The sequence below is a fragment of the Lepisma saccharinum genome, chromosome 11 (genome assembly GCF_977018435.1).
Source record: "Lepisma saccharinum chromosome 11, izLepSacc3.1, whole genome shotgun sequence".
In the NCBI taxonomy this organism is placed as follows: Eukaryota; Metazoa; Arthropoda; class Insecta; order Zygentoma; family Lepismatidae; genus Lepisma; species Lepisma saccharinum.
This window is the reverse complement of record NC_139239.1, coordinates 56,707,282-56,733,118: the sequence shown is the minus strand read 5'-3', so window position 1 is coordinate 56,733,118 and position 25,837 is coordinate 56,707,282. Positions and strand designations below refer to the sequence as shown.

The 25,837-nt window shown below is 37.8% G+C and overlaps 1 protein-coding gene across 1 annotated transcript in view; it reads left to right on the top strand.

Annotated features, from left to right (window-relative positions):
- Positions 1-20,089, top strand: part of LOC145995039 (lysosomal alpha-mannosidase-like) — a 38,460-nt gene extending 18,371 nt beyond the window's left edge. Inside the window, exons 7-14 of the mRNA XM_083131571.1 lie at positions 3,121-3,326; positions 5,102-5,334; positions 6,261-6,444; positions 8,798-8,936; positions 15,705-15,942; positions 16,980-17,222; positions 19,066-19,227; positions 19,809-20,089. Coding sequence (XP_082987697.1) covers positions 3,121-3,326; positions 5,102-5,334; positions 6,261-6,444; positions 8,798-8,936; positions 15,705-15,942; positions 16,980-17,222; positions 19,066-19,227; positions 19,809-20,015 — 1,612 coding nt within the window. The 3' untranslated portion in view covers positions 20,016-20,089. The remainder of the gene's footprint in view (positions 1-3,120; positions 3,327-5,101; positions 5,335-6,260; positions 6,445-8,797; positions 8,937-15,704; positions 15,943-16,979; positions 17,223-19,065; positions 19,228-19,808) is intronic.
- The last annotated feature ends 5,748 nt before the right edge of the window (positions 20,090-25,837 follow it).

The following is a 25,837-nucleotide window of genomic DNA, read 5'->3' as shown; positions in this document are numbered from 1 at the left end:
TGATTGACGTATTGATTTCTAGTTTTAGTTATTATGTATAGTTTATCTACCTACCTGTGGGTGATCGCGGCGATAGGGTTGAAATGAAACATTATCTCTTATGCCTTTAGAATCGGTTTGGATGGAGGGGACATGGTATTCACATTAATACAAGGCTAGTCGAGCAGACAAACTGTGCAGAATAAGGTTGACTAACAATGGCAGTAAGCCTAAAGTATATAAAGTAAACATATATTGCTTAAATATGTCTGTATTATAAAGTGACGCAACCACAGGGGAGCAGGGGAAAGGGTCATTGCCCCCTGAACGTTCGACGGAAGTCAATTCTAGGGTAGCAAGGGGGAACAAACATTAACGGCCAAGGGCACCTGCGGGGGGGGGGGCACAGAGGAGCAATTAGCCCTTCGATTTAAAATTTTATGCAAATAAAAATTCATTTTTTGAAACTTTTCTTGCTTGCTTCGCTCGCATTATCTGCTTTACTAGTTCTCGTCAAATTCAGAGCTGTAGCTAGGGTCGGCGGGAGTCGTAGATGGGCGCCGAATAACCTAAAAAAAGTTATAAAAGAGAGAATGCCATGGCGTCCAGTAAAATTATTTGGGCCCTATTAAATCAATATTGTTTTAGTAGTTTCAAAAATTGGATCTAAAAATTTTCTAGCTCGCTTCGCTCGCATTCTGCTTGTTTTCTGCAATGTAATGTATTTAAATAATATGTGTTGTATATTTGTATTGAATAAGCTTTGAATACGTGCACAATTTAGTGTTAGTTTGTTCCATATATATATTTCTATTTTATGTCACTCCATGTTGCATATGTGTAAAACATATGTTGTACATGAAAGTTACACATGTATCTTCGGAATGCATTTATCATTCATTTTCTGCCATTCAAAAATACAGTTTGTGTGCTTCATTTCCATTATTAGCCAATGTGAAATTGACGGTTTTGAAAAAGAAAATCAAATCGTTTGTTCCCAACAAATGCTTTAGCACAGACTTCTATCCTCTTTTTGCGTAATTTGTGAGGATAATAACGTATTTGATACTACTACTACTGATTGCAGTAGTTGTAGTAGTAGTAGTAGTAAAGCCATTATTACTATTATTATTATTATTATTATTATTATTGGTACGTTTATACGTTTATGGATCAGCATATAACAAGATCTTGCATTTGTTTGAGTTTCTTCTTCTTTTTTCTTTTTAGATATTCAGTATAACTCAAAACACTGGCATACGCAGGGGCTAGGTAATGTGGCTACTATATGTGTGTGTGTGTATAGATACTATATATATATATATATATAAACACGCTCCCAAAAGTTAAGCACGGGATGGTAAAATCAACAAAAATGGAAAAGTAAAGCTTTAATTAACACAAAATTGCACATTAAGGTAGCAAATGTGTTTATGCATTAAAGAAAACAAGAATTGTGTACAAAAATGTAAAAAAATATTTAATTTTCGTAAGTTATATGATGACGTCACATTTGAGTCATTAACATAATGATGTTTAAAGGCAAACAAACAGAATAAAAAAAACTTACAGTAATATGGTACGTGACCAAAACAAAACTTACATTAATATAGTATGTGACCACCCCGTACCTTCATACAAACTTTACAACGATTTTCCATGCTTTCAATGAGGTGATCAACCATCGCAGATGCGAGCAATGGCCATTTCTCTACTAGGGCAGTTTCCAACTCTCTGAGACTGGCTGGAGGAGGTAAACGTGCAGAGACAGCATGCCCGAGGGCATCCCAAAGGTTTTCAATGGGATTAAGTTCGGGGGAATTCGCCAGCCCTCACTTTCCAGGTACTCGTCAACGATGTTTGCTCGATGGGGACGGGCATTATCGTCCATATGGAGGAAATCAGTACCAACTGCCTAAACGTAGAGTCTCACAATGAGGTCTAGGACTTCATCCCGATACCGCGCAGCCGTCACAGAACCGCCTTTAAAGATATACAGCTTGGTGCGATATCCCATTGAAATTCCAGCCCACACCATGACGCTGCCATCTCTGAATGCGTGATGTTCGATGATGTTCTTGGCCTGATTGCGTGTGCCTCGTTCTCTCCAGACCCTTACACGCTTATCATCTGATTCCAGAGCGAATCTGGACTCGTCCGTGAACAGGACGTTGAATCAGTCTGGAACAGTCCAATTGACATGTTGACGACACCACATTATCTTGCTCTCTGGCTTGGACGGTTAGTGCAACACAAACACGTGGTACTCGGTCGTACAATTTCTTCATGTGAAGCCTTCGGCACACAGTACTGGCAGATATTGTCTTACCAAGTGCCGCTGCAACCATGGATGTAACAGTTGTGGAGGTCACTCGTCGATTCCGCTTGGCTACTATAGAAATATATCGATCATCAGAGTAGGCGGTAACCCTTGGACAACAGGGCACAGGTCTCCAGACAACTATTTGACTTGTTTGGAATTGTTTCCATAATCGAGAAATTGCCGAATGATGAACGCCGAAGAAAATAGCGACATCTGTGATTGACTGTCCTGTTTCCATGCCTCCGACAGTACGCCAGCGCTCACTATCTGTCATTCGTCTTCTTTCAGCCATAGAAACACGAATATTATCAAAAATAATCCTACAAAAGTTATAAACACTTCGTATCAGCTTTTAAATACACCTCAAACCCTTCGGAATGCTTGCGTCTTCAACGAAAGTGTGATGATTCTTTCACAAAATCCTAGCTTTTATGCTATTTCAAAAGCACAGATTAAGCACGTAGGTACAGATGATTCACTCTCTACTTACAAAAAGGAAGCTACACATAAAAACTGACATCTACATCCGAAGCGATTTTCAGTACTCAAATTCACATACGCTTTGGAAAATTTGCATTGCGTGCTTAACTTTTGGAAGACAGTGTATATAACCTGTCGTATCAAAAAAAGTTTTGGAATATTTCACATGATGTCATCGTGTCTCGATCTTGTACTGTGAATTACATTCTAATATTTGTGATTTTTTAAAATGTTGTTTTCAAATCCATACCCTATTAGATCCAATTTGAATAGATGAAGATAATTCCGCGACTTTCCTTGTAGTTTGTGTAATTTATTTCATTATTATTATTTTGCAGAAAAGTATTGCCTAAACAAAATGCTAGTACCGATTTTTCATCTCCCTGGCAAGTGCCCTGTCCCCTACTCAACATCAGCGAATGCCCTGTGTCGGAGTTCAACGAGCGGTTCGTCGTGACGGTCTACAATCCCTTAACTTCAGGAGTGACCACTCCAGTCAGGGTGCCTGTCGTAGATGGAACATATGAAGTAACAGGGCCTCAAGGTGAAGTGTTTTTTTTTCATGTGTATTGCGTATGTGTGGATCAAGGGACGAGACCTTGAAACAATTTTTAGAGGAGGTTCTGGCAAGATCATAGTTTTCAATTTTCATAAATATTGTATACAGTAACACGTTAATTTAAAATATATCTCTTGTTTATTACAATGGACCAAAATAATATGCTATAAAATAGGACGGAAGATCATAAAATACATATGACCACCGTACAACTTATTTACGATACTTGTTGTTACTGACAATGAATATTGAAACTATCGAAATCAGTGTTGCATTCAGCCACTTTCTTCCGGGAGGATATCAAAATTCACGGTGGGGGGGGGGGGATGTAAGAGGCATCAAATTATAAGAGACCCTAATAAAAACAATACCAATATTTAAAAATTGCCCCTAACCGCTGATATGTAATTATATTATATTAAGTGTAAATTTCGATAAGACTACACAAGAAAGTCCTCACCATTCTACAGCAAAATGTTGACTAACTAACCATTAAAATAGAAGTTGAAATTCGTTACAACAATAGAAGCTCACATTACACCAGCCTCCGCCACCCCGATGGAGCAGTGGTAATGTAATTGAATCTAGGACAATTGCGATGGCGGACAATTGCGATGAGGCCAAAATCACGGACAATTGCGAAGATTTTGACGGTGAAGGTCATTTTACAAATTAATGGTAGGACAATTGCGAAGATCAGGATCTAACCTTACCTAACCTAACCTAACCAAACCAAAGGCGCCACAGAACTAACAATGCTGTAGAAGGTTGGAACAACAAAATAAATGGTGACTTGGAAGACCGCATCCAAAATTCATGATGTTCTGGCGTGCCTCAAGAGCCAAGCAGAAGACATCAACATCAAGTACATGCGGATGGAACTTAATCTATAAAGGTCAGAAAAGGAAGAAGCGTTACATTAATATCGATGAGAGAGTTGGGAAGTGTATTCGCACAGAGGAAACGGGTCACTTCAAATAAAGTCTGTTGGTTCTAGCCCATGTTCAAAAACTTGATTGAACCAAATTCCCAGCCGAAAATATCAATATTTCACATAATTCTCTTGTAAGAGGTATTGTCATCCTTCAATTTGATAGATGATTTAAAATGTCATCGTAATTATCCACTCGCCTTTCACTTCTGTGTTCATCGCAATTGTCCATCATCGCAATTGTCCGGCTACCATGCCATTGCCTTGTAATCAAGGGGTTCAGAGTTCGATACCAGATGGTGGCACATATTGGATCGGAGTCCACTTTAAACCGTGGGCCCAGTCCTGATGAGATTTTCTGTGCGTAAAGTGGACTTAAAGCAAAGAGTCTAAAAATATCCAACTTACACCAGCCATGCCGCTTTACAGGTGTCTATTGTTGATTTCCAATGAAATGGAATTTTATTATAGCTATGTTACTTGTTAGCAGTTATCAAAACGGACGATATTTAAATTCGTTCGTTATTTTGACTTAAATCAATGCTTATTATTACGAAAAAGCCCGAAAAATTAAGTCAATGAAAAATTCCGAAGTAAACATGGTTGCGAAATTTCTTAGCTATTTTCCGAATATTCTAACAGGTTATTGAAATTTTCGGGGGGAATTTTCTATTTCAGAAGGGGACCCCTGAGCCAATCTCTGGATTCATCCCTGTTTTAAGATTGTGTAAAACATATCATGTGTCAGAAACTCCAATAAACGCAGTAAGCATACCTACTACTTAACTATAATATCATCTTTTGATATGCTCCTTTTATATCATTTTAGAGAAACATGTATTCAGTGAGTTGTTTTTGATTCCGGAATCTCTCGCAACGATACCTGGGAGAAAGGGCATGACCACTCATGAGTTAGTGTTCTCTACGCTGCAGCTGCCACCTCTCGGATTGCATTCGTACTATGTCCAAAGGTTGTCTGGGCAATCTCAATTGAACACTCCAGACAAGAAGAAATTTTCAATTTCCTACCAGAAACATTTTTTACTGAAGGTCGGCAATGAGGTAAATAATGTCCAACATGAACTTAATGTAAACATTTACAGATTGATAGAATAAATATGTGCGTAGAATTAGAAGCAATTGTGATGGTGGTAATAGACTTTATTTGGAATTCCAGGTAGCAGTTAGATACTTATATAATATAATAGTGTGTAATTGTTCTCCTAACAATTCTGACGTTCTACATAAGAGGCCCAGGAGAGATTCAAGCTATAATAATCGGCCAACCATGTTATGTGACTGGAGGTAGGAAATGCAGGTGTTCAGTTTGGCTCCACTTCAATCACCCTCATAGCTCTAGCTTGCTCAGGGCGTAAGGGGGTGACCTCAAAAGGCATTCTAATTTCAACCCCTCTTCCAAGTAGTACACCTAGACTGCTTTGTTGCAGACTAACAGGATCTGGCGCCTGGATCAACAGCCTATACAATCCTCTGTGGTGTTTATGTTGCGTCGTCCATGTGTTTGTAATTGCCTGTTCACCCATTTCACCATATCATCCCTATCGACGAGATTAGCTAAAAGTGCCATAAAAAGCGACGTAAGATGAACTAACCTGGAAAATAGAGGACGTAAAACAAAAGGCAGTTTTCAGAGAATTAATTTAGCAGAAAACAACAACAATGGGTACACATCTCATTTTCCAAGATGATGGATTTGGACAATTATTGGAGCTTATCTGTGGATACAATTGGCCTAAAGTGGCAATTTAAAGACAAAATCTAAGAGGGCTCCATATTCAAGGTACTTGCAAAGTATTCATTTTTACGCTTACAGATATGAATAGCATAGTTTAGCTTATTTTCAATCTTCTCTTCAGTATGACCCACGTAATTAAAGAAACAAACCATTTCATTAATGTGTTTCTCTGAAATTTAATATTCGAAAAACTGTGTAGCTGGGCTCTTAAACAAATATTTTATTTCTTCAGTTTATCCAACTGTACTTTGACCGCAAGACGGGATTTCTGGACTCCATTTGGAGGAATGGGACCTGCTGGCCGTTCAAGCAGAATTTCTATTGGTACAGGAGCATCGGTGGGCCGTACATTCTTCAAGTAACTAACAGAGGAAGCCAAGTAGCTTCCAGTGGTGGTCGCCTGAAAGTCCAGCTAGGTCAGTAATTACGTATGTACACAGTTTTTGCAACATTATCTTTTCATCCAGATGTCTTAAAAATTCATCAGTCTAGAATCAAAATCTAAGAAAGTACGATAGGTATATCCAAAGTTACGTATTTGCAAAGTATTAAAAAGTTTGACCCCATTCTTCATGACTAATTTTATGCGAAACATTTTGTTAATTTTCACGCTTATACAAACACGTATACCGATTGAATTTTTGACAAACATAGTTTACACATACATACATACACATGTGTGTGGCGTAGCGTTATAGTACGCCCGTACGCCCGGCGTTCCCAGATTTAAAATTTCAAAAATGCTTAAATGCTGTGATTATAAAGAAAACGTGACTAATTTCATATATGTTTGACCTTCATGGCATTATAATAGCTATTTTTCGCGATCCGCTTGCAACGCTCCACTCTCAACACTCGTTCTAGCATCTCTTTTCAATGCCTTTCCCGGTCGGACGCCGAGCAGGTTCGGCGTACAGGACTCCTATATTCCTTGCTGCCTTTATGGAGGGAAAGCTTCGATTTCTACAGCACGCTCGTAAATGGGCTCTCTTACGCTGGCGTACGAGAGGTCTACCGTGATTGGTTCATGTGACCCTTCCTGCCTTCTGAAGCAGACGACAGCGGTAGAATTCCTACCCGGTTCTTCGCTCTCATGCAACTCGTGCTATGTGATGCTACAATACGCAATATTGACTGACGTAACTTTACCAATCTCAAATATACTGCTTCTTAATGGTCACTGCATTGTATGATTTATCGCACGAACAGCGATGTGCATTAGAAACTAAAAGATCAACACAGTTTTTGTGAAGTAAGTTGGTGAAGTCCTCGTGGTAGAAATTCAGCCTGTTGCTGCTCTACCACTTAACCCGCAAAACTATTAATTTTTTATTGTATTTTTTCGTTATTATCTAACTGCTTAATATTGTGTGAATGGAAATGTTTAGCATTCATTTGAAAACTCTTAACATCGAATGGTCTCTGGACAAAATTGTTTTAAAATGTTTATCAGCATTCTCAAGATGTAATAAACAGTGGTCTGAATTACTAATCGGCACTGTTACGTCAGTAGAGTGTACGATATTTGGATCATCCACTCTGCTTTTCACAGTGCGCCAAGACGACAAAGGTCCCTGGTTCAAATCCCAGCGTGAGCACGTGTGTTCTTTGTCAGTGTCCCTTCATCAATATCATCACTCATATTCATATTCGCGATTAACCAAAAGTGGTAGAAAAGCGAAATAAAATAAACCAAATCAATGAGTAGTTGGATCAACCACAACAATGACGTCTGCTGTTGTTCAAAGGTGCTTGTGATTCAGGTAGGTTTTCTAATGACTTGCATCATGCAGAAAGGTATAAAACACCAGAGTTCAAAACATTTGTGGCATAGTGAGGCATCTAATTGTCTAGCTAAAACATGCATGGATGATGTTTTATTGAAACCCCAGCTGACTTCAGGCAAATAAACAATACCTGTGGCGACTAATACCATAAGTAAGTTATTAAGCAAGAAAGGTCCGACCCTTCCTTCGGACTTGGCGTTCCAACCCGAAATGTCCATGCTACGCCACTGGTGTGTATGTATATATGTACACGTATATAATATAAAGTGCTCGAAGTGGGATTCCTAGCCGGTGGGGAAGGGGTGCTTGGTTCAGTTTGGGAAGAGCGGGGTTGCTTGTGTGGATTAACATGTAGACAATGCACTCATTGGGGGGGGGGGGGGGGGAAGGGGGACTTATGTAAATTGTCCTAGCATGGATCAAATTCCTAGCTGGGGGATGCTTGGTCGAGTTTAGGGATAGTATTTCTTGCTTTCCTCCCACTTCGAGCACTGTGTGCGTGTGTGTTCGAAGATGTGTTTAGTACATATTACGAGTATATGTAGATAATGATATCTACACACCCATACACGTGCATATTCTATCTGACAACCTGACGTCATTTTTGTTAGACTGCAGAAATAACATATGGCTTTCAAAATTGAGCATTTGTGTTGATTTAATCATATACTAATTGTCATGTCCAATTTGGGTTCAGTTTACGCAAACAGAATCTAATCTATAATTTCAGGGAATTGTTATTGTCATCTCACGAGGTACAATCGTGGATCCCTTGTGATATTTTCTACATATTACATGCTCCGTCATGTTAGATAAAGTGGACTAATAATATTAATGTGAAGAGATTGTTCGTAAAGAATGAAGATTCAAATGTTGATAAAACTCACGAAATTAGGGATACGCAAAAATAACACGAATGCTTGTGTTTCATACAAAAGGAAAGTATTTTATTTAATAATATTTCTTTTAATTTTTCTTCAAGGTACGAACGTTCTGGAAGTGCTCCAAACTTTCGATGGTAAAGTCGACATAAGACAACTCATAAGACTTTACGACGGAAGAGACGAAATTGAATTTGATTGGATGATCGGGGAAACTCATGATGATAATTTCTCATCAGGGTACGATCATTTGACTGAATTAATACTCGTATTTAATCTGATAGTTGCTAAGTGATGTAAATTTGGCAGCACTATTGCCTTTCGAGCGCCAGTGTGTGCAGTGGCGACAACTTATATGGGCCCGTGAGGTGCGAGCCTACCAAATAACACTGATAAACAATGAAATACTCCTTTAAATAAAACTAAGTGATCTTTATGTATTCAGATGTGCTGATAACGAATATCGCATCCGTTTTCCTGTATCACCTAAGTTTTTTGCAGAACACCCAAATTTTATAATTTTATGGTTTCAGGTCTCCGCACCCAGCTCCGCTTCCAGCTTAAGGTTTGTTTCCTAGCAAAATGGATAAGAACTTTTCAGCGACCTTGTGTTTATGACTGGCACTTAATATATAGTGGAGGAAACATCTGGCAGTAGACAAATTTCCTGTTTCTCTGTTAAAATTTGTTCTTTTGTGGGTTAGTCGAGTCTTAACTTTCTTTCCGATAACTTCGCGAGTAGCCGTATTTTATGTTTGTGTATGTTCGTGAAATTGTGAATGTAATATTGTATAGTGAAGTGAAGTGTAAGTTGTATTTTAACAAAACAATAAGAGCATTCACAATTGTTTTTTTAAAGAAATATATTATAAGTCAATTAATGAGTTCGCCATGTCACGCAAATGTGTGAATAACCCGAACTTGTTTTGTTATGTTTGCGGGGAATTGACTCCGAAGTCACAGAGAAATACTATCATTCCTATAGTGAAAAAAGCATATGAGTTGTATTTTGGAAGTAAAGTAGACGAGGGAAAAAGCTGGGCACCAGGTAAAATTTGTTGTAATTGTTCGAGAACTTTACGTGGTTGGCTTAATGGCACTCACAAATCAATGCCCTTCGGAAACCCTGTAATATGGAAAGAAAGATTATACTACGGATTGTTACTTCTGTTTAACAAACATAGTGGATATAGTTCTAAATCAAAACATTCTATATTTTATCCTGATGTTCCTTCAGCCAAGAAACCTACGAGTCATGATTTTATACCAATTCCTAAGCCTCCTAAAGAATGGACAGTGGATGAAACAGAACCAAACTGCAATGATGTAGAAGGCCTTCCACAAGAATTTGGAAGGAGTCACAACCCAAACGAGTGGAGACTATATTTAGATTCATCTAAGAATAGTTTAAAAGTAGTATTGTTGCATAATGAGAATATATACCCATCAGTACCCCTTGCCTGTTCTTCCACCATGAAGGAAACATATGAAAGTATGGATACAATATTAAAAGTGATAAATTATGAAAAATATGGTTGGCAGATATGCGGAGACCTCAAAACGATTGGTATACTGTTAGGCATGCAATCTGGGTTTACAAAATTTTGTTGCTTTCTTTGCGAATGGGACAGCCGGGCAGAAGATAAACATTACAACATTGTGGATTGGCCCATACGAAAAAACTTATGTCCTAGAGAGAAGAGTGTTAGGAATCACCCTCTACTTGAGAAAGACCAGATTTTGTTACCACCGTTGCATATAAAGTTATGGCTGATGAAAATTTTTGTTAAGGCTTTTGGATAAACACTGTGAGGATTTTGGGTACTTGAGAAAAACATTTCCTAAACTCAGTGATAGTAAGTTAAAAGAAGGCATATTTATTGGGCCGCAAATCCGTGAGATCATTCATGATGACAACTTTGTGGAATTGCTAACAGAAAAAGAGAAATGCGCATGGTTAGCTTTCAGACAAGTATGCTGTAATTTTCTTGGAAATCTGAAAGCTGACAACTACAAGGAACTTGTTAAGAACTTGTTGAAGTGTTATCAGCGCATGGGGTGCAATATGTCCTTGAAAATTCAACTTTTTACATTCGCATTTGGACTTTTTCCCCCTTAACTTGGGCGCGGTTAGTGACGAATGCGGCGAGAGATTTCACCAGGATATTTCTGTCATGGAGAAATGATATGCAGGAAAATCGGTACAGAACATGTTAGCAGACTATAGTTGGAACCTCAAGGAAGAGGTTTCTGCTGGGAGTTACAAACGGCAGAGTTCAAGAAAGAAATTTTGAAAATGCGAGTAAAAATGTGTTTTTTTTCCTTTTTTTTTTTTTTGCATGAACAGTGTTGTGTTGTGTTGTTCATTGAACAGTCAAAATCGGTCCTATATATTTTTTTAAATTTTTTTTATATTTCATAGTTATTCACTTCAATATTTAAATCTTATTTCATGAGCAAACAAACAAAAATAATTTTAAATTTCGATGTATTATTACAAAGGGAATTAAATTTTTATTAAAAACAAAAAATGAAAATCCAGGGAAAACGATAGGTGATACAGCATTTCTACTTTCAGATTTGGATTCAGCGGGGTCGAATTATAAATAATCACCTATTTTCGTTCAAAGGAGCAAAAAAAAGTTTGAATTTGTTCATCAGTGTAATTTGTCGTGTTGTTGTTATTACGTATTATTATTATATTTGCTATTGTGATTCGTGGTGAATTGCTTATTAAAATTGCTTATTGAAATCAGTAAATAACCGATTTAGAAAAATAAGTAATGATACATTGTTGATGTGCATTAATATCACGATGCATGGAAGGAAGGATTTGTCAACTTGTAACTCAAGTGTCTGATCCCACCCAATGTTTTTAAAACTTGGTGTGTGCCAGAATGGTGGCATTGCTTCCCACCACATCATGTGTGCAACCAGGAATACTATCTTACAAGGAGAAGGGGGTCTCAAAAATGTATATTTGATTTACATATACACACACGTTATTGTCATTGAATTATTTTTCGTCTTTCTATTTCTGTTATTTTACACCACATTTCTACCTCTTGGATAAAACCCACGATGAGGACGAATGATGAGCTACTGAAATGGCTGACGGTCAAAAAGAATGATATTGCCTTAACTAAGGTTTGAGCCTAGAGTCTCTGGCTTCTTTGCCCCTTACGCTGGCCACCGCACCACGAAGCCATAACTACTTTTATTATAGCCCTGGGGGAGTCTTTTGAAGTAAGAATATGTCCCGGAATAAAGCAGCTCTGAGACTCACTCGTCTTCTAATTAATGGGTATCCTGGAGGGAAAGTCTGTCGGAGCATGGTGCCGATAACATTACCTCCACTGTGGCCAAGATGGAGATTGGCGCCTTGCTTCCACGTCCAGTATGTGACGCATGGAACGGTGCAATGCACAGGGGATAGCTTTACATATATCCTTAGCATAAGCTGATTTTGTTTATTTGTATAATCAATTAGACAATGTCTGCACCATCTGGCAATTCATTCATACAGTCGCCAGACTTTGCTCCTTGCGCTTCATGTCAGCGTAGGATCCACTTACTTTAATATCATCTATCATCTGATATATCCTTCTTCGCCGGATCCTTTCTCGGTTAATCATTCCTTCCAGTGCTTCTTTTAGCAGACAGTCCCCCCTTAGTAAGTGTCTCAGCCAATTTATTTTTATTTTCTTGGTCACTTCTAGCATCGCTCTCCTTTCACCAACTCTTTTCAATCCAGTTTTATATCTTACTTCGACTGTCAATTTCACACGCTTCAATCTTACCCATAGTCACTGAGGTGGGTCGAAAAATCGATTTTTCGAGTGTCGAATTCTAATAGGGCTCAAAAGTTGCGTATGTACATGCTAATCAACGGAAAAATATTGAAAATATCATACGTTGGATCTTCAGTTCGCGCAAAGGGCCTAAAGTTTGGAAAAAATTACAAAAATTACCTTTACGCTCAAAATAAACAGGTAACGTTCTTTGACTTTTAATAGCGTCTAAGTACTTCATTTTTGATGCGTGATAATAGAAAAAAATATTTTAAAAAATCACACGCTTCATTTTGAGTTCGCGCATTAGGGCTAACATTTTTGAGCTTTCGTGAGAAATCGGGGTTTTACCCCTTTACAATATACGCAGTATTTTTAGAAGAAGTGAAATTGATTTGTCTTCAGTTCCTTCTACATCTGAAATGAGGTTGCAATTAAAGTCTACTGCTTTAGTTAGTGATAGATTTGGTGTTTGTGATAGAGCTACAGCTGCCGTCGCTTCCATCGTTTTGCATAATCTTGGAATGATTTCTGAAAATGATACGTCGCTAGTGATCGATAAAAGCAAGATAAGAAGAGAAAATCAGAAGACAGGACAGGCTATAGGACAAGATATGGACCGGCCCATAGAAACAAAGGAAATATACTTTGATGGTAGAAAAGATAATACTGTCTTTCAAGAAATATAGGAGCTAAAATATACGCAAGAGTAAGGAAAGAGGAGCACATTAGCGTGATTCTTGAGCCTGGTGGGCAATATGTCGGTCACCGGCGAGTGGAACCGGTAGTGAAATAGCCACGTACCTGGAAGATAATGATATTGACATTAATGAACTGGAAGCGATTGGTTGTGATGGCACAGCAACAAACACAGGGTGGGAAAGTGGTGTTATCCGCAACATAGAGGTTAAAATGCAGCGCCCATTGCATTGGTTCATTTGCTTACTTCACTTCAACGAGTTACCATTCAGACATTTATTTGAATACTTGGACGGAGAGACGACGGGACCCGGCTCATTCTCTGGGAAAATCAGCAAACAACTGCCTGGTTGTGAGAAATTACCCGTTATAAATTTCTAAGCAATTGAATTAGATGAAATCAATGTAAATAAAACTGATCTTAGTAAAGACCAAAAGTACCTTCTGGATATTGTCAGAGCAATCCAGACAGAACAATGTGCTCCAGATCTGGCTGTAAAAGATCCTGGACCTCTCAGTCACTCCCGATGGCTGACATGTGCAAACCGGGTCTTAAGGTTGTTCATTTCCCAAACAGGTCCTACAAACGAACTCAAGATGCTTATAAACTACATTGTGAAGACACATGCTCCTGTCTGGTTCGACATTAAGAGGTATCAGTCAGTAAAATATGGTCCTAAACATATCTACATATAACGTTGTTCAAACAACGAGACATTTACCAGACGACATTAAAAGAATCATCGATCCTGTGATTGAGAGAAACGCTTTCTTCTGTCACCCAGAGAACATGTTGTTGGCTAAGATAGAGGATGAAAGACAACACATACGAGAGTTGGGTTACAGGAGGGTACTAAAGGCAAGAACTCAAAATCCAAAAGAGAAGTGTGTTAGAACTTTTACGACTCCCTCAATAAATTTTGATGCCACGGACTACAGCTGATAGATTGGACAAAATGTAAGCTCCAATGATGGAAAGCTTGACAACGGAGACTATTTCGTCAGTTCTGCAAGATAAAACTCTCCCTGAGTTTGATTTTTTTTAAAATTGTCCATGTCACATCTAAGCTGTTGAAAGATGCGTCAAACTTGTCACAGAGTCTGCAGGAAAAGTGTGCGGACAAGAAAACAGAGATGGCTACATTAGAGAAACTTTGCTCTCTCAAGATCCACAATAAAAAAATTTGATCAAAAATCTTAATTTAAGACAAAGTCCTTGACTAAATCCACATAATTTAACACACCCTACTTGGTTGGATGGTTGGGTAGGGTGTTGGAGGAACTCGAATTGCAGCCACCTCTTCGTAGTGAGTTCTGGGTTATTTCATAAAGAAATTGTGAAATTGGCGAAGAGCTGCAAAATGATGTACTCTTATTAAAATATAATGTATAAAATAACTCACCATTAACGAATTGTTAAGAAAGATGGCCTTCTATAATATAAAATACCACAGTGCGTCTGTTTGTAAAACGGTAAAAAACCCAATTTTTCACCTAAATTCTAAAATTTTAGGCCTTTTGCGAAAACTCAAAATGTAGCGCATGGTTTTTAAATATAATTTTTCTGTCATCGGGCAACTAAAATGAAGTACTTAGACGCTATTAAAAGCCAAAAAACGTTACCTGTGTATTTTGAGCGTAAAGGTAAAATTTGGTGTTTTTCGTCATTTTTTCCAAACTTTAGGCCCTTTGCGCGAATGAAGATCAAACGTATGATGTTTTTCACTATTTTCTCGTTGATTAGCATGCAAATACGCAACTTTTGAGCCCTATTAGAATTCGATACTCGAAAAATCGATTTTTTCGACACACCCTAATAGCCACGCTTCTAAAGCGTCTAGTCACTATTCCTTATTTCTTCTTAGCGCATGTATTTCTGTTCATGCAACGCTATACTTCACGCAAAACACTACATTATGCTGATCGCAGATCCGACTTAAATAGCTCCATCTGTCCACCAATCGTCTTCGGGGATGTGTGCCTTGATAAGTGTCAGCAACCTCAGTTGCGAAGTAAAAACTGTAGGGGTAACATCGCTCTTCCATTACAAAAGTTGCTAAGCGTACGTCTATTTTGGTACGTTGTTTTTATTAGCTTTTTGTACAGTGTTTGGGTGTTTTGTATACTATTTTTTGTGCTTTGTTTACTATTGTACAACTTTTATCCAGTATCGGTGCTGATCTATTCTTTTACAGTACTCTTGGCAACATGCTGTGTATCCGACGCTCATTTGTTTCGTCCCGCCAGCAACGTTCGGGTGCCTTGTAACACGAAAATGCCCGATGCCAGTCGAAGAGAATTCAACTGATCGCTGATTCGTTGTTTCCCAGCCGTCAGCTGGAAATGCGACTAGTATAGTATCTTTCTTAGTTGTTAGTCTACCGTCCAAAGGTCCAAAATGTAGATTTATTCTTATTAAAGGCTTCTTTTGCCACTTTTATTATCACTTGGTGATGTAGCACTTAGTTAAAATATTTTATTTTATGTATGAGGAACATATTTCTCTTCTTTGTTTCAGCTATGGTGTCGAAATCGTGACCCGCTACTCAACGCACTTGAATACCAATGGTGCATTTTACACAGACGCTAACGGCCGAGAACTTCAGCGTCGAGTGAGGTTAGGTGGCATCGATGGCAACTTCTATCCTGCTACGACGGGTGCCGTACTAAAGGACAAGGCCAGCAACCAGATGAGTGTCTTGATAGATAGGCCAGAAGGTGTTGCAAGTCTTGCCGACGGTCAACTTGAGTTTCTGGTAATGATTTATTTCTTCAAGGAGTGGATGTTACATTCACTGATTAGCGGACGGGAGGGGAAGAGGGTCTACAGGCCTGGACCGCCATCCGCGAAAAGGTCTCCACTGCAAAAACATTACTTTTAAAAGGGCCACAACATTTTTAAAAATCGAGCCATTTGAAACATGCTAACTAACCATCTGGCACAACTTGACCTAAAACTTAAAACTACATACACACACAAACAAACCAAAATGTACAATCTGCTGTCTTCAGAGGACCTCATGAAAAAAAGAAAGTTCGAGAATTTTCATATAGGTAATCTAGATGTTGACACGAACCAGTTTGCTACAAAAACGTAACATCAGGATAATAATAAAATAATCATCACCATCATGATGCTGCACCAAGGGAATATCCTGATTGCGTAGCTTGGAGAATGAAGGGGAGTGTAAAGTTTCAGTTTGAGTTTTTGTTTTTCTTTTTGTTTTAAGTCAACTTTATGCACAGATAGGTCAATCGAGACTGAACCTACAGTGTAAAGTGGGATCCGAATCACTATGTGTTTCCACAGGTGTATCGATTTGATTTGAATTTAAAATTTTGGGAGCGTCAGCACTTAGGCTATTTTGCTCCCGTCACATTATACGGGGGCCAGCCCCTTATCATTACAAAGAACAACTCTAACGTTGCATAATTAAAAAGCTTAAAATGTTATGACTTCTGTTAAAAGCTGAGGATGTAAAGGGGCCCTCAGCACACATAAGGACAAAAAAACAGGACAATACAAACAAAATTATACTGGCCATGCGGCCAGTCGTCAGAGCCTCGTTAGTCTTCAGTCCAGGGTGCACTAACGTGGAAGTGAGGTTGACATTTGGGTGTACTACGTGGAAGGTCACCCCTTACACCCCACACAGGGGTATCGAACTCGGGACTCCTTGATTAAGGAGGGGGAGTGTGAAGTGTAGTTTACAAGATTGCATCAGAGTTTCTTAATGTTTCTGAATGTATGTGTCTATTTGTAACAGAAATCGGATTTCGATGTTTTTCTCAGCTAAACAGGCGAGTTGAAGCCGATGCAAGTCTGGGACTTCATGAAGGTCTAAAAGAGGAAGCTTTCGGGAAGCAACTCTTCGTCCGAGGCAAGCACATCGTCCACCTTGGTTCCGTTGGCGACAACCCAAGTCCCATGTTTCGCTACAGACGAGCAGCTCTTCAAACAGCGTTTGGTCCTTGGCTGACCTTCACTCCTTTCGAGAGATCCAGAGATGACTGGGAGAATTTCTACAACACACAGGTAACTACGACCTAAATTTAATCAAGCTTAATACATGATCTGGAGGTGGTAGGAGTTGCTTGCATCGAAAATAAATGACTGCGTGTTTTTAAATTGGTACTGGTAACTTGTGAGTATAAATTGAGCGAAATATACGACTGAGACACTAGAATCAAAAACATCCAAATTCATGTTTTAAAAATGAAGTACGGCTTGTATCTTCTGTGTACGTTGATCCGGAAAATCTCATACTTTTCCTCTCAATCCGCCACATCTTTAATGACGTAATTGCTGAAAACAGTGCTTATTTTCAATAACCGCCATGTCTACGACATTTTTCACCATATTAAGAATCAAATCTCGCCACATCGCCGTCGTCGAATCAGAACACGCTATTCCTATTCCCTATTCCTCCCATGAGTTATTTTATTGGGTATCAATGGGGAGGAGGAATGATGTTTGATACCAGTAATAATGTATTATCATTACAGTTGATAAACATATAAACATATTAAGTTTGTTTATCCTGTCTTATTTTAGTATAGTAGAAACCCGTTGCAATCATTCATATTGTAGACAGTTAAATTGTGAACAAAATCAGCCAAAAACTTATTTTGCTATCAGAATCCTCCATTTACAATCAATATTTCCCTGTAGTTTGCTTGCTTATGAACTAAGACTCCTGAAATTCTGCAAAAATAATTACTTTCATCACAAAATAAGAAATTATAAATGATTTATCTACACTGCACGGTTTATTAAGTACAGTTTTTCGCATTTCCTGAAAATTTGGATTGGATGGTTATGCTTCTAGGTGCCTCAATAGAAATTATATAACAATTATGGAATCATTGCGTTATATCTCCTAAAGTGTAAGAGAGATCAACAATTATGTAATGATTGCTTGGTACAGTAAGTGGTAGAGTTACAACAGCTAGAGAAAGCCCCTCAAAAGTTAGGTTAGATATATTATGAAAAGAAGAAATGTTAATATTTCTAAAACAAATTGTTAGGTACTCTCAAAATTATGCAGTTTTAGGATAAATGTGTTTAAGTTAAATTGAAATTGGGTACGATAATGCAATTACTCTCTAGAGGATCTGTAATTTCTCAGCGGGAAAGCAGTTTAGGCAAAGTTACCAGAGTGTGTACAGTGGTGGTCATCCATTTATGACTTCACACAAGCCATATTATCAAAATCATAGTTAATTCTGTAGTTAGTTTCAAAGAATATTATTACCACAATCAAATATTCTGAACAACAATTACTCATTGTGACCAAAAGCTTGCTCAAAATGGGCCAAGACATGTAACATGTAACAAGACAAGTTATCGACATGTAATATCTTAGAGAAGATAAATCCTCCGACTATAAGTAATACAACGTCTTTCCTTTTTTTAAAAAAAGAAATGGTTTATACTCCTGCTACACAGAGGAAAGAGTTTGAAATAACCAAGAAATAGTTCCTTGTAACCCAATATTTGCGTAAATAGGCAACAAAGAAATGATTGTTCACACGAAACCAATTCTTTCAGTAATTCTGCACACCGAAAAATTTAGTCAAACTCACAAAATGTTTGCATACGTTTACTAGATAAAAATGCGTAACCAAACGTGTTTAGTAATTTAAACTAATCCGATTTATCTGTGTACTACGAGTTTTATTGCAATGAGACACTTTGAATTGACTTCTATCAGCGAGGTCATAAATATTTTTTTAATATTATTTTTTGGGAAATTCTCCTTTTCTCTACAATTTCCCCAAATTGAACACTGAATATACACCATAAAAAAGTGTACTGTAAATGAGTTTCTAAATATGAGCATAATTTCAAGAACCTTAGCTAATTTTTTTGAAACCAGTTTCAGCTTTTGAACGGAGCCGAACTACCTGACAATGTACACCTTCTGACGCTAGAAAAGTTGTCGTCAGGACTTCCGACTCAGTTTCTTGTTAGATTCGAGCATATTTTTGAGAAGAATGAAGACGAGCTGATGTCTAAAACAGCCACTGTGAACCTGGAGGTAAGAAAGGATGTACTTTTTTAAAAAATACGGGGAATTATACTCATATAGTTTATGTTGTGTGACTTCTCACATAAAACTCTCATTTTTTGAATTTTGAAGACAATGGAACCGTTTGTTCTTTAGATTAAGTTGTAGAATGTGAAAAAATAACCTGGTTCCTTTATTATAAACTCAATATTTTCCCAACTAACGCAGTTTTTATTTTGGTTATTTTTTGGAATACTAACTGAACTTTATTTCTGTTATTGACAATAAATATGACAAGGTGTCTGCTTTCCTGTAACTTGAAATTAACCAGGCATATTTCCAGGGGACTCAACGGATCTGTTCGATCCCCTCCCGACTCCCATGAGAATGGGCTAAAAATATATTATTCCGTAAATTTCCGAGCTCTTACAATAAGAGAAAGTATTATTGAAACAGTTGAGAAGAACAAATATTATTATGTTAAATAAAGTAGAGCGGCATAAAAAACTCCCAGGAAGAAATCATTTTTCTAAAATGAAAGATCTTACTTAACCTTCTCTCCCATTCTTGTTAGTAATGCTAGTTGGATTCGATGCATTCTGTCTTTGCAGGAGTTTTTCAAGCCGTACACTATTTTGAAAGTGGAAGAACTGACGCTAGGAGCCAATCAGTTTAAGATGAATTCTCGTCGTCTGAAATGGAAAACGATGTCTAAAAGTAAGGAGGGATTTGACGAATCCTACGTCTTCAACGACTCAGGAACAAGCTTCATACTTCGATCAATGCAAATCCGAACCTTTTTACTGGAGTTGTCGTAAAATGTGCAACCCAAAGATATGTGAATTAGCAATTAACTGTGTTGAATTATTCAATTAAGTTATATAACTTGCTGTAGGAGTGACGGTAAAAGTGAAAATTAAAAATCTTTAATCAATGTGAATAATGTGATTCGTTTCCATATTCCTTTGTAGAATTTAGCTATAAGGTTAATTGGATCGTTTATTTCAGACACTCTCTAAGACCACGAATCCACGCGTTGGAAAACGTACAAAACATATCCTGGGACCGATTCTTTCCTTCATTGATTAATTGAATTAAAATTTTTGGATGTGTCGGCAGTTTATGTCATTTTGCACCCTTAAATATATACGGGGAAATATCCCCTTATCTAAAATTCTGACTTAAAAAGGTTAAAACAAGGGTTGTAAAAAGCTCCTTGGGAAATATTAAAGTGCAAAGTTGTAAAGGAACCTGCCGAAGACAAACACAACACAACACATTAAAATGTAAGAATCAAGTAAAAGCTTTCTCACAGACAGTGAAAAAGTCCGGCTCTTCGAAAAAGGTAAAAACATTTGATAAAATTCGGTCCTTGAGAAATGCCACGAAACATGTTATGGCATCTGAAATTTCATAACATTTTTCACTTTACACGGTAACATTTTGCTCACGGCATATACGAGTATGTTAAGAATAATGCTAAGGAAAAATGCTTTCGTCTAAAGCGAGTCTTACAGAATCTGAATTATGATTTCGCGGACGCCTGTGGTTGAGATTTTAAGTTGCATTGTGGGTTGCGTTGAATACTTGCTTTCAACCATGGGTAGCAAGTACGACAGTTAGCAACACTAAAACTATACTAAACTCCATGGTGAAACATCCCTTTGAGGGCCAGGTCCAGAGGAGCAACCACGAATTTTTGTCTGGGGGGGGGCAAGTACCAGGATAAACGTACCAATACTAATAATAATAACAACAATAATAATAACATTACTACTAACACTACTACTACTACTATTATTAATGGTAGTAGTACTATCAAAGACTTTATTGTCCTCATAAATTACGCAAAAAGGGGGTTGAAGTCGGTACTGAAGCATTTGTTTGGAACAAACGATTTGAAATATTTTTTCCACACGTTCAATTTCACATTAGCTAATAATGGAAAACAAACACACAAACTGTATTTTTGAATGGCAGAAAATTAATGACAAATGCATTCCGAAGATAATCTTTGTTGTACTATAACATGTATAACTTTCATGTACGAGATATGTTTTATACATATGCAACATGGAGTGACATTAAGTAAGAAAATACATATCTAATATGATAGCACTAAATTGTACACGTATTGAAAGTTTATTCAATACATGTATACAACACATATTATTTAAATACATTACAGAAAACAACTACATTGCGAGCAAAGCGAGTAAGAACATTTTTAGATCCAATTTCTGCAACTGAAAACAATATTGATTTAATAGGGCGCAAGTAATTTCACGGGGCAACATGGCTTTCTCTCTTCTTAATTTAGATCGCTCGGCGTCCATGGCCGACTCCCGCTGCCCCCTAGCTACGGCTCTGAACTTAGCGATACTGAGAAAAGCACGTACTGCGAGCGAAACGAGCAAGAAAATTTTACAAAATGTATTTTTATTTGCATAAAATTTGAAATCGAGGTGGCTAATTTCTCCTTTGTGCCCCCTTGCAGGTGCCGTTGGCCGTCAACGTTTGCCCTCCCTTGCCCCCTAGAACTGACTTCCATCGAAGGTTGGGGGTTGGGCAATGACCCCCCCCCCCACGCCTCACCCTGTGGTCGCGCCACTGGCCAGGTCTTGCCAAACGTCTTTTTCATGGTCGACACGTGACGCTGTTTTCTGGCTTTCGAGACCGGAGTTAGCAACACGTGCAATGAGGTTAAAGTTTTCCACTGGCAGTGGAAGTTCGTCTTGCTCGGACATGCCGTATTAGCTGCCCCATTTCTCATTTAATTGTCGATCCTTCATCGCCTATAAAATCGAACCAACAAGGCAGGAACCAGCGGCGAAACGTGTTCGAGGACCTTTGGATTTCGCACGGAAGTATTTTGAGTACGACTCCAACATGAAGTATCAAGATGCTTAGTTCGTGGCTGCAATACTGTACTTCAGGTAAGCCTATTTAACACCCATTTTCTACACTCCAGTCTTGATCAGATTTGTGCATTAGGCTAACACTTAACCAAGGGGAGGTTTATGAATGTGGCCCACGACAGAAAAACAGCGTTGTTATTGCTTCCCTGCATTACATCTATATCTAAAACCATGGTGTGTGTCATTGAAAGAAAAAAGTACTTGCGGAAGTCCGTACTCTTCAATGATTTCGCATCCTGTTTATAACTTTATATTTTACTCTGTCTCCTTCTTTCTTTATATCGTCGTCGCCTAAGGGGTTCCGGGTTCAATTCCTGGTGGAGGCACATAGTGGTTCGGGTCCCACTTTAAACTGTAGGTTCAGTCCCGATTATCCTTACTGTGCATAAAGTAGACTTAAAACAGCAAATCAATCAATCAGTCTTTCTTTATTTTCTTCTATGTTCCTCTATCTCTCATTATTTATGTGCTCATTCATTATACAGCGCGTTCGTTTTGGCTCTGGGCCGAGATATCGCGTGAACAACTCTTATAACACAGGTTAGTACTCGATATGCAATATAAATATAATTGTCTACATGCTAAAGATATATGCGTAAATAAGCGAGACGCTACGGGACGAAAATGCCGGCATTTGTCCCATGTCACGCGCTATCTCGGCCCAGAGCCAAAACGAACGCACTGTATTTGTTCTTTTTTTCTTCATATGTCTTCATTTCTGTCTTTATCCCTCTATCGGAAATGATTCTCAAAACCTCAAGAACTTTAATTTGGTGGGCAGAAGGGTGGCGAGCTAACACGGTGGGCTGGAGCCCCTCTCGCACCCCGATAACGACGGCCCTGTTTGGAAAATATTCCTTAACAACATAATTGATATATTGATGTTTTCCCTGGTTCTGTAGCGTTCTGTATAGCTTAATGGTTTGCTTTATGTGATGGCTGCTTACTCAAATTTATTGGAATATGTTCTTGAATCTGTATTGTTAACCACACCACATTATTCGTAAAATTATAAAGTAGCCATCTTTCGAGTTCCGGGAAATTACGCATTCTAATAATTTTATGGAACACAGCATGGCTAAAAATAAAATATATACATAATTGCAACAATGTAGGCCTTCAGCCCGTTGCCAAGGCACACGACACACCGGCTCGGTCTCCTCGAAAGACCAAGACCGGGCGTCGCTGCCTACCAATTATATTTCTGTTATAATATATGCCACGACTAATTCTCAGTTCCTGCGGGGCATGAGAGTCCGCATCCCAAAGTTCGGGTAAGGGTCTGCTTTTGAATAATAATAATAAAAAAAATTATGTTTACTTAACCAAGAACCTTAACTCTAAAGTAGGTAACCTTCCTTACGCTTAAACTTCCATCGTGATCGCACCCGCATCCCACTGACCAGTGAGGATACGCATGCGAGTCGCAAGCGAAATAAGCATAATCTAAACTGACATCTTATGGATTGATAAAACCTCCGCCTCACTGACCAGTGACGGCGGGACACCTCATAAAACCAAGAGGTGGCCAGTTAATTTGTACTTATAAACCAAATTTACTATAAGGAAATACCCATTAACGATTACAAATTTATTTACATCTCAAATTTCCAATAAACTTTCCAAAATTAACATGAGAGAAGGTTCTCCGTCTAAACCTTAATCAACTTATTCACAAATTCAAACACAGTTAAGTTAAAAGGAAAATATACAAACTTCTGATCAAAAGGAAAACTACAACAATGCCAAGATAAAATTTAGATCAATAACGACTTCCGTAACATAGACTGAAACTTGCTATAGAGTAAACATAAAACCCAGAGAGCACTCTCTTATATAACAGTCCATATCCCATCATAGAACTAACACAGCTTTAACTTGGTTTGAAATAACGGGTGACAAATTATTAACTAACGGTCGACAAAATTACTATTAACCAAAACCAAAGAAAAATTTACAAAACATCTTTCCGTAAATTTCTATTCGTGCTTCTGTCATATTTTCACATCTGCATTATGTTCTCTAGAACTCATGAGGTAAACTACCATCTTCAGGGTCAACCTCCAAAAACATTCATAACAAAATATAAGGGGAGCCTTTCTCTACCCAATATCAAAGCCATATCTCAGCCACAAATTACAAATGTCCGCGTGGAATTCCTTAACATAATAGGGCTATGTCTACCCTTTTTGGCTACTCACATTGAAAAAGCAAAACAATAGACTTTTACATTAAACGAATTTCTAGAAAAACACATACTCGACCGTTCACCTATTATAGCTGTTTCAAAATTACATCAATTATAAACCTAAATAAGATAAACCATTAAACTTTCCTTAGCGTTCCGAATACTCAGACTTTAAAACGGACATGTAAACTACATAAGCTATCAGATTTAAAAGACACCATCTGACCAGAGGTATGCTCTCGGATTAAGCTAAAAAAGAATCAAATTTATTTAATTGAACCTCCTGATCAGGATAATTCAGAATGATTTAGCATAAAAAAAAATAACTCGACGAGAAGGATGTATATCTTTGATGAGTCTAATTTATTTAATTTGAATTTATATCGGAGCCACACTGACCAGTGCCAACTTCGACAGAATTTAAAATTTATGAATAATTTCAAAGTTTAAATAATTAAGATTAAATATTTTATATGAATTAATTATTTACAAGCCTGCCAAAATCCCCTTTAAGGATCATGCTGACCAGCACAAATCCTGAAAGGTGGCTTACGGAAAACCTCGGACATTGTGGAAGTGAGAGCTGACCAGCCACTCCCCACACAACGCCCGTATTGTCCCAGCCCTGGACCTCGACAAGCGATTTAATCACCTAAAGACTCCGGAATATACTGATCAACTGATTATTTTGCCAGCGAAACGGCTGGTATTTATACTCGCGGGATTGCGCAATTCTATTCCCTGAACAAAAGATTTGGACATAATCAAAGTTATTTTTAGCCTAAACAATTACCCCGTCCAAAAAGGCATATCGAGAAACACAATGAAAGCTAAACTTATTTACAAAACCACGCAGCGCCGAACGAAAAATAACCCATTGTTGATTAGAAAGAAAATGAATGCAAGCTTCAACTTGCTTTGCGTTCTTTTTCTCTTGGCAGAAACTGCATTACAATTTTAACAAGGATAAAATATACATTCAAAAAGATTAGACTACAAAAGAATTTATACGAGGGCTATCGAAAAGTAATTTGAATAACAAAGAAATTTACCAAAATTTATCAATCGTTACATAATAGAATTAGGCTATAAAGTGTATGCTGTCAGAAGTTACTGTAAAAATTACAATATTCTACCGTCAAAATTTAAGTCTGCCTGTTATTTTACAAAAAACTGGACACAACAGTTTTTTTGAAAAAATGAATAATTTTTTACGTACACGTATAAAGATAAGTAATGGTTAAAAATTTAGTTGCGTGCACTATATATATATATTTGAAAACCGTGCCATTAAAATTATATTAATTAGGTTAACTATATAATAGCTGTTAATATTTAGAAAACGGTCATGGACATGTTTTACGGTAGTTGGATGGCAACAAAAATTGACGGTTTTCGACCGTCATTTCTCCTGTCAACTTTCTAGTCTATAAAAAAGAAACGAGTTGAAAATGTGTTCCCAAATGGTGTGTATGCAAATTGACAAATCAAGCACCAGCATCCACGGAATATATGGTATAATTCTGCCAACAGA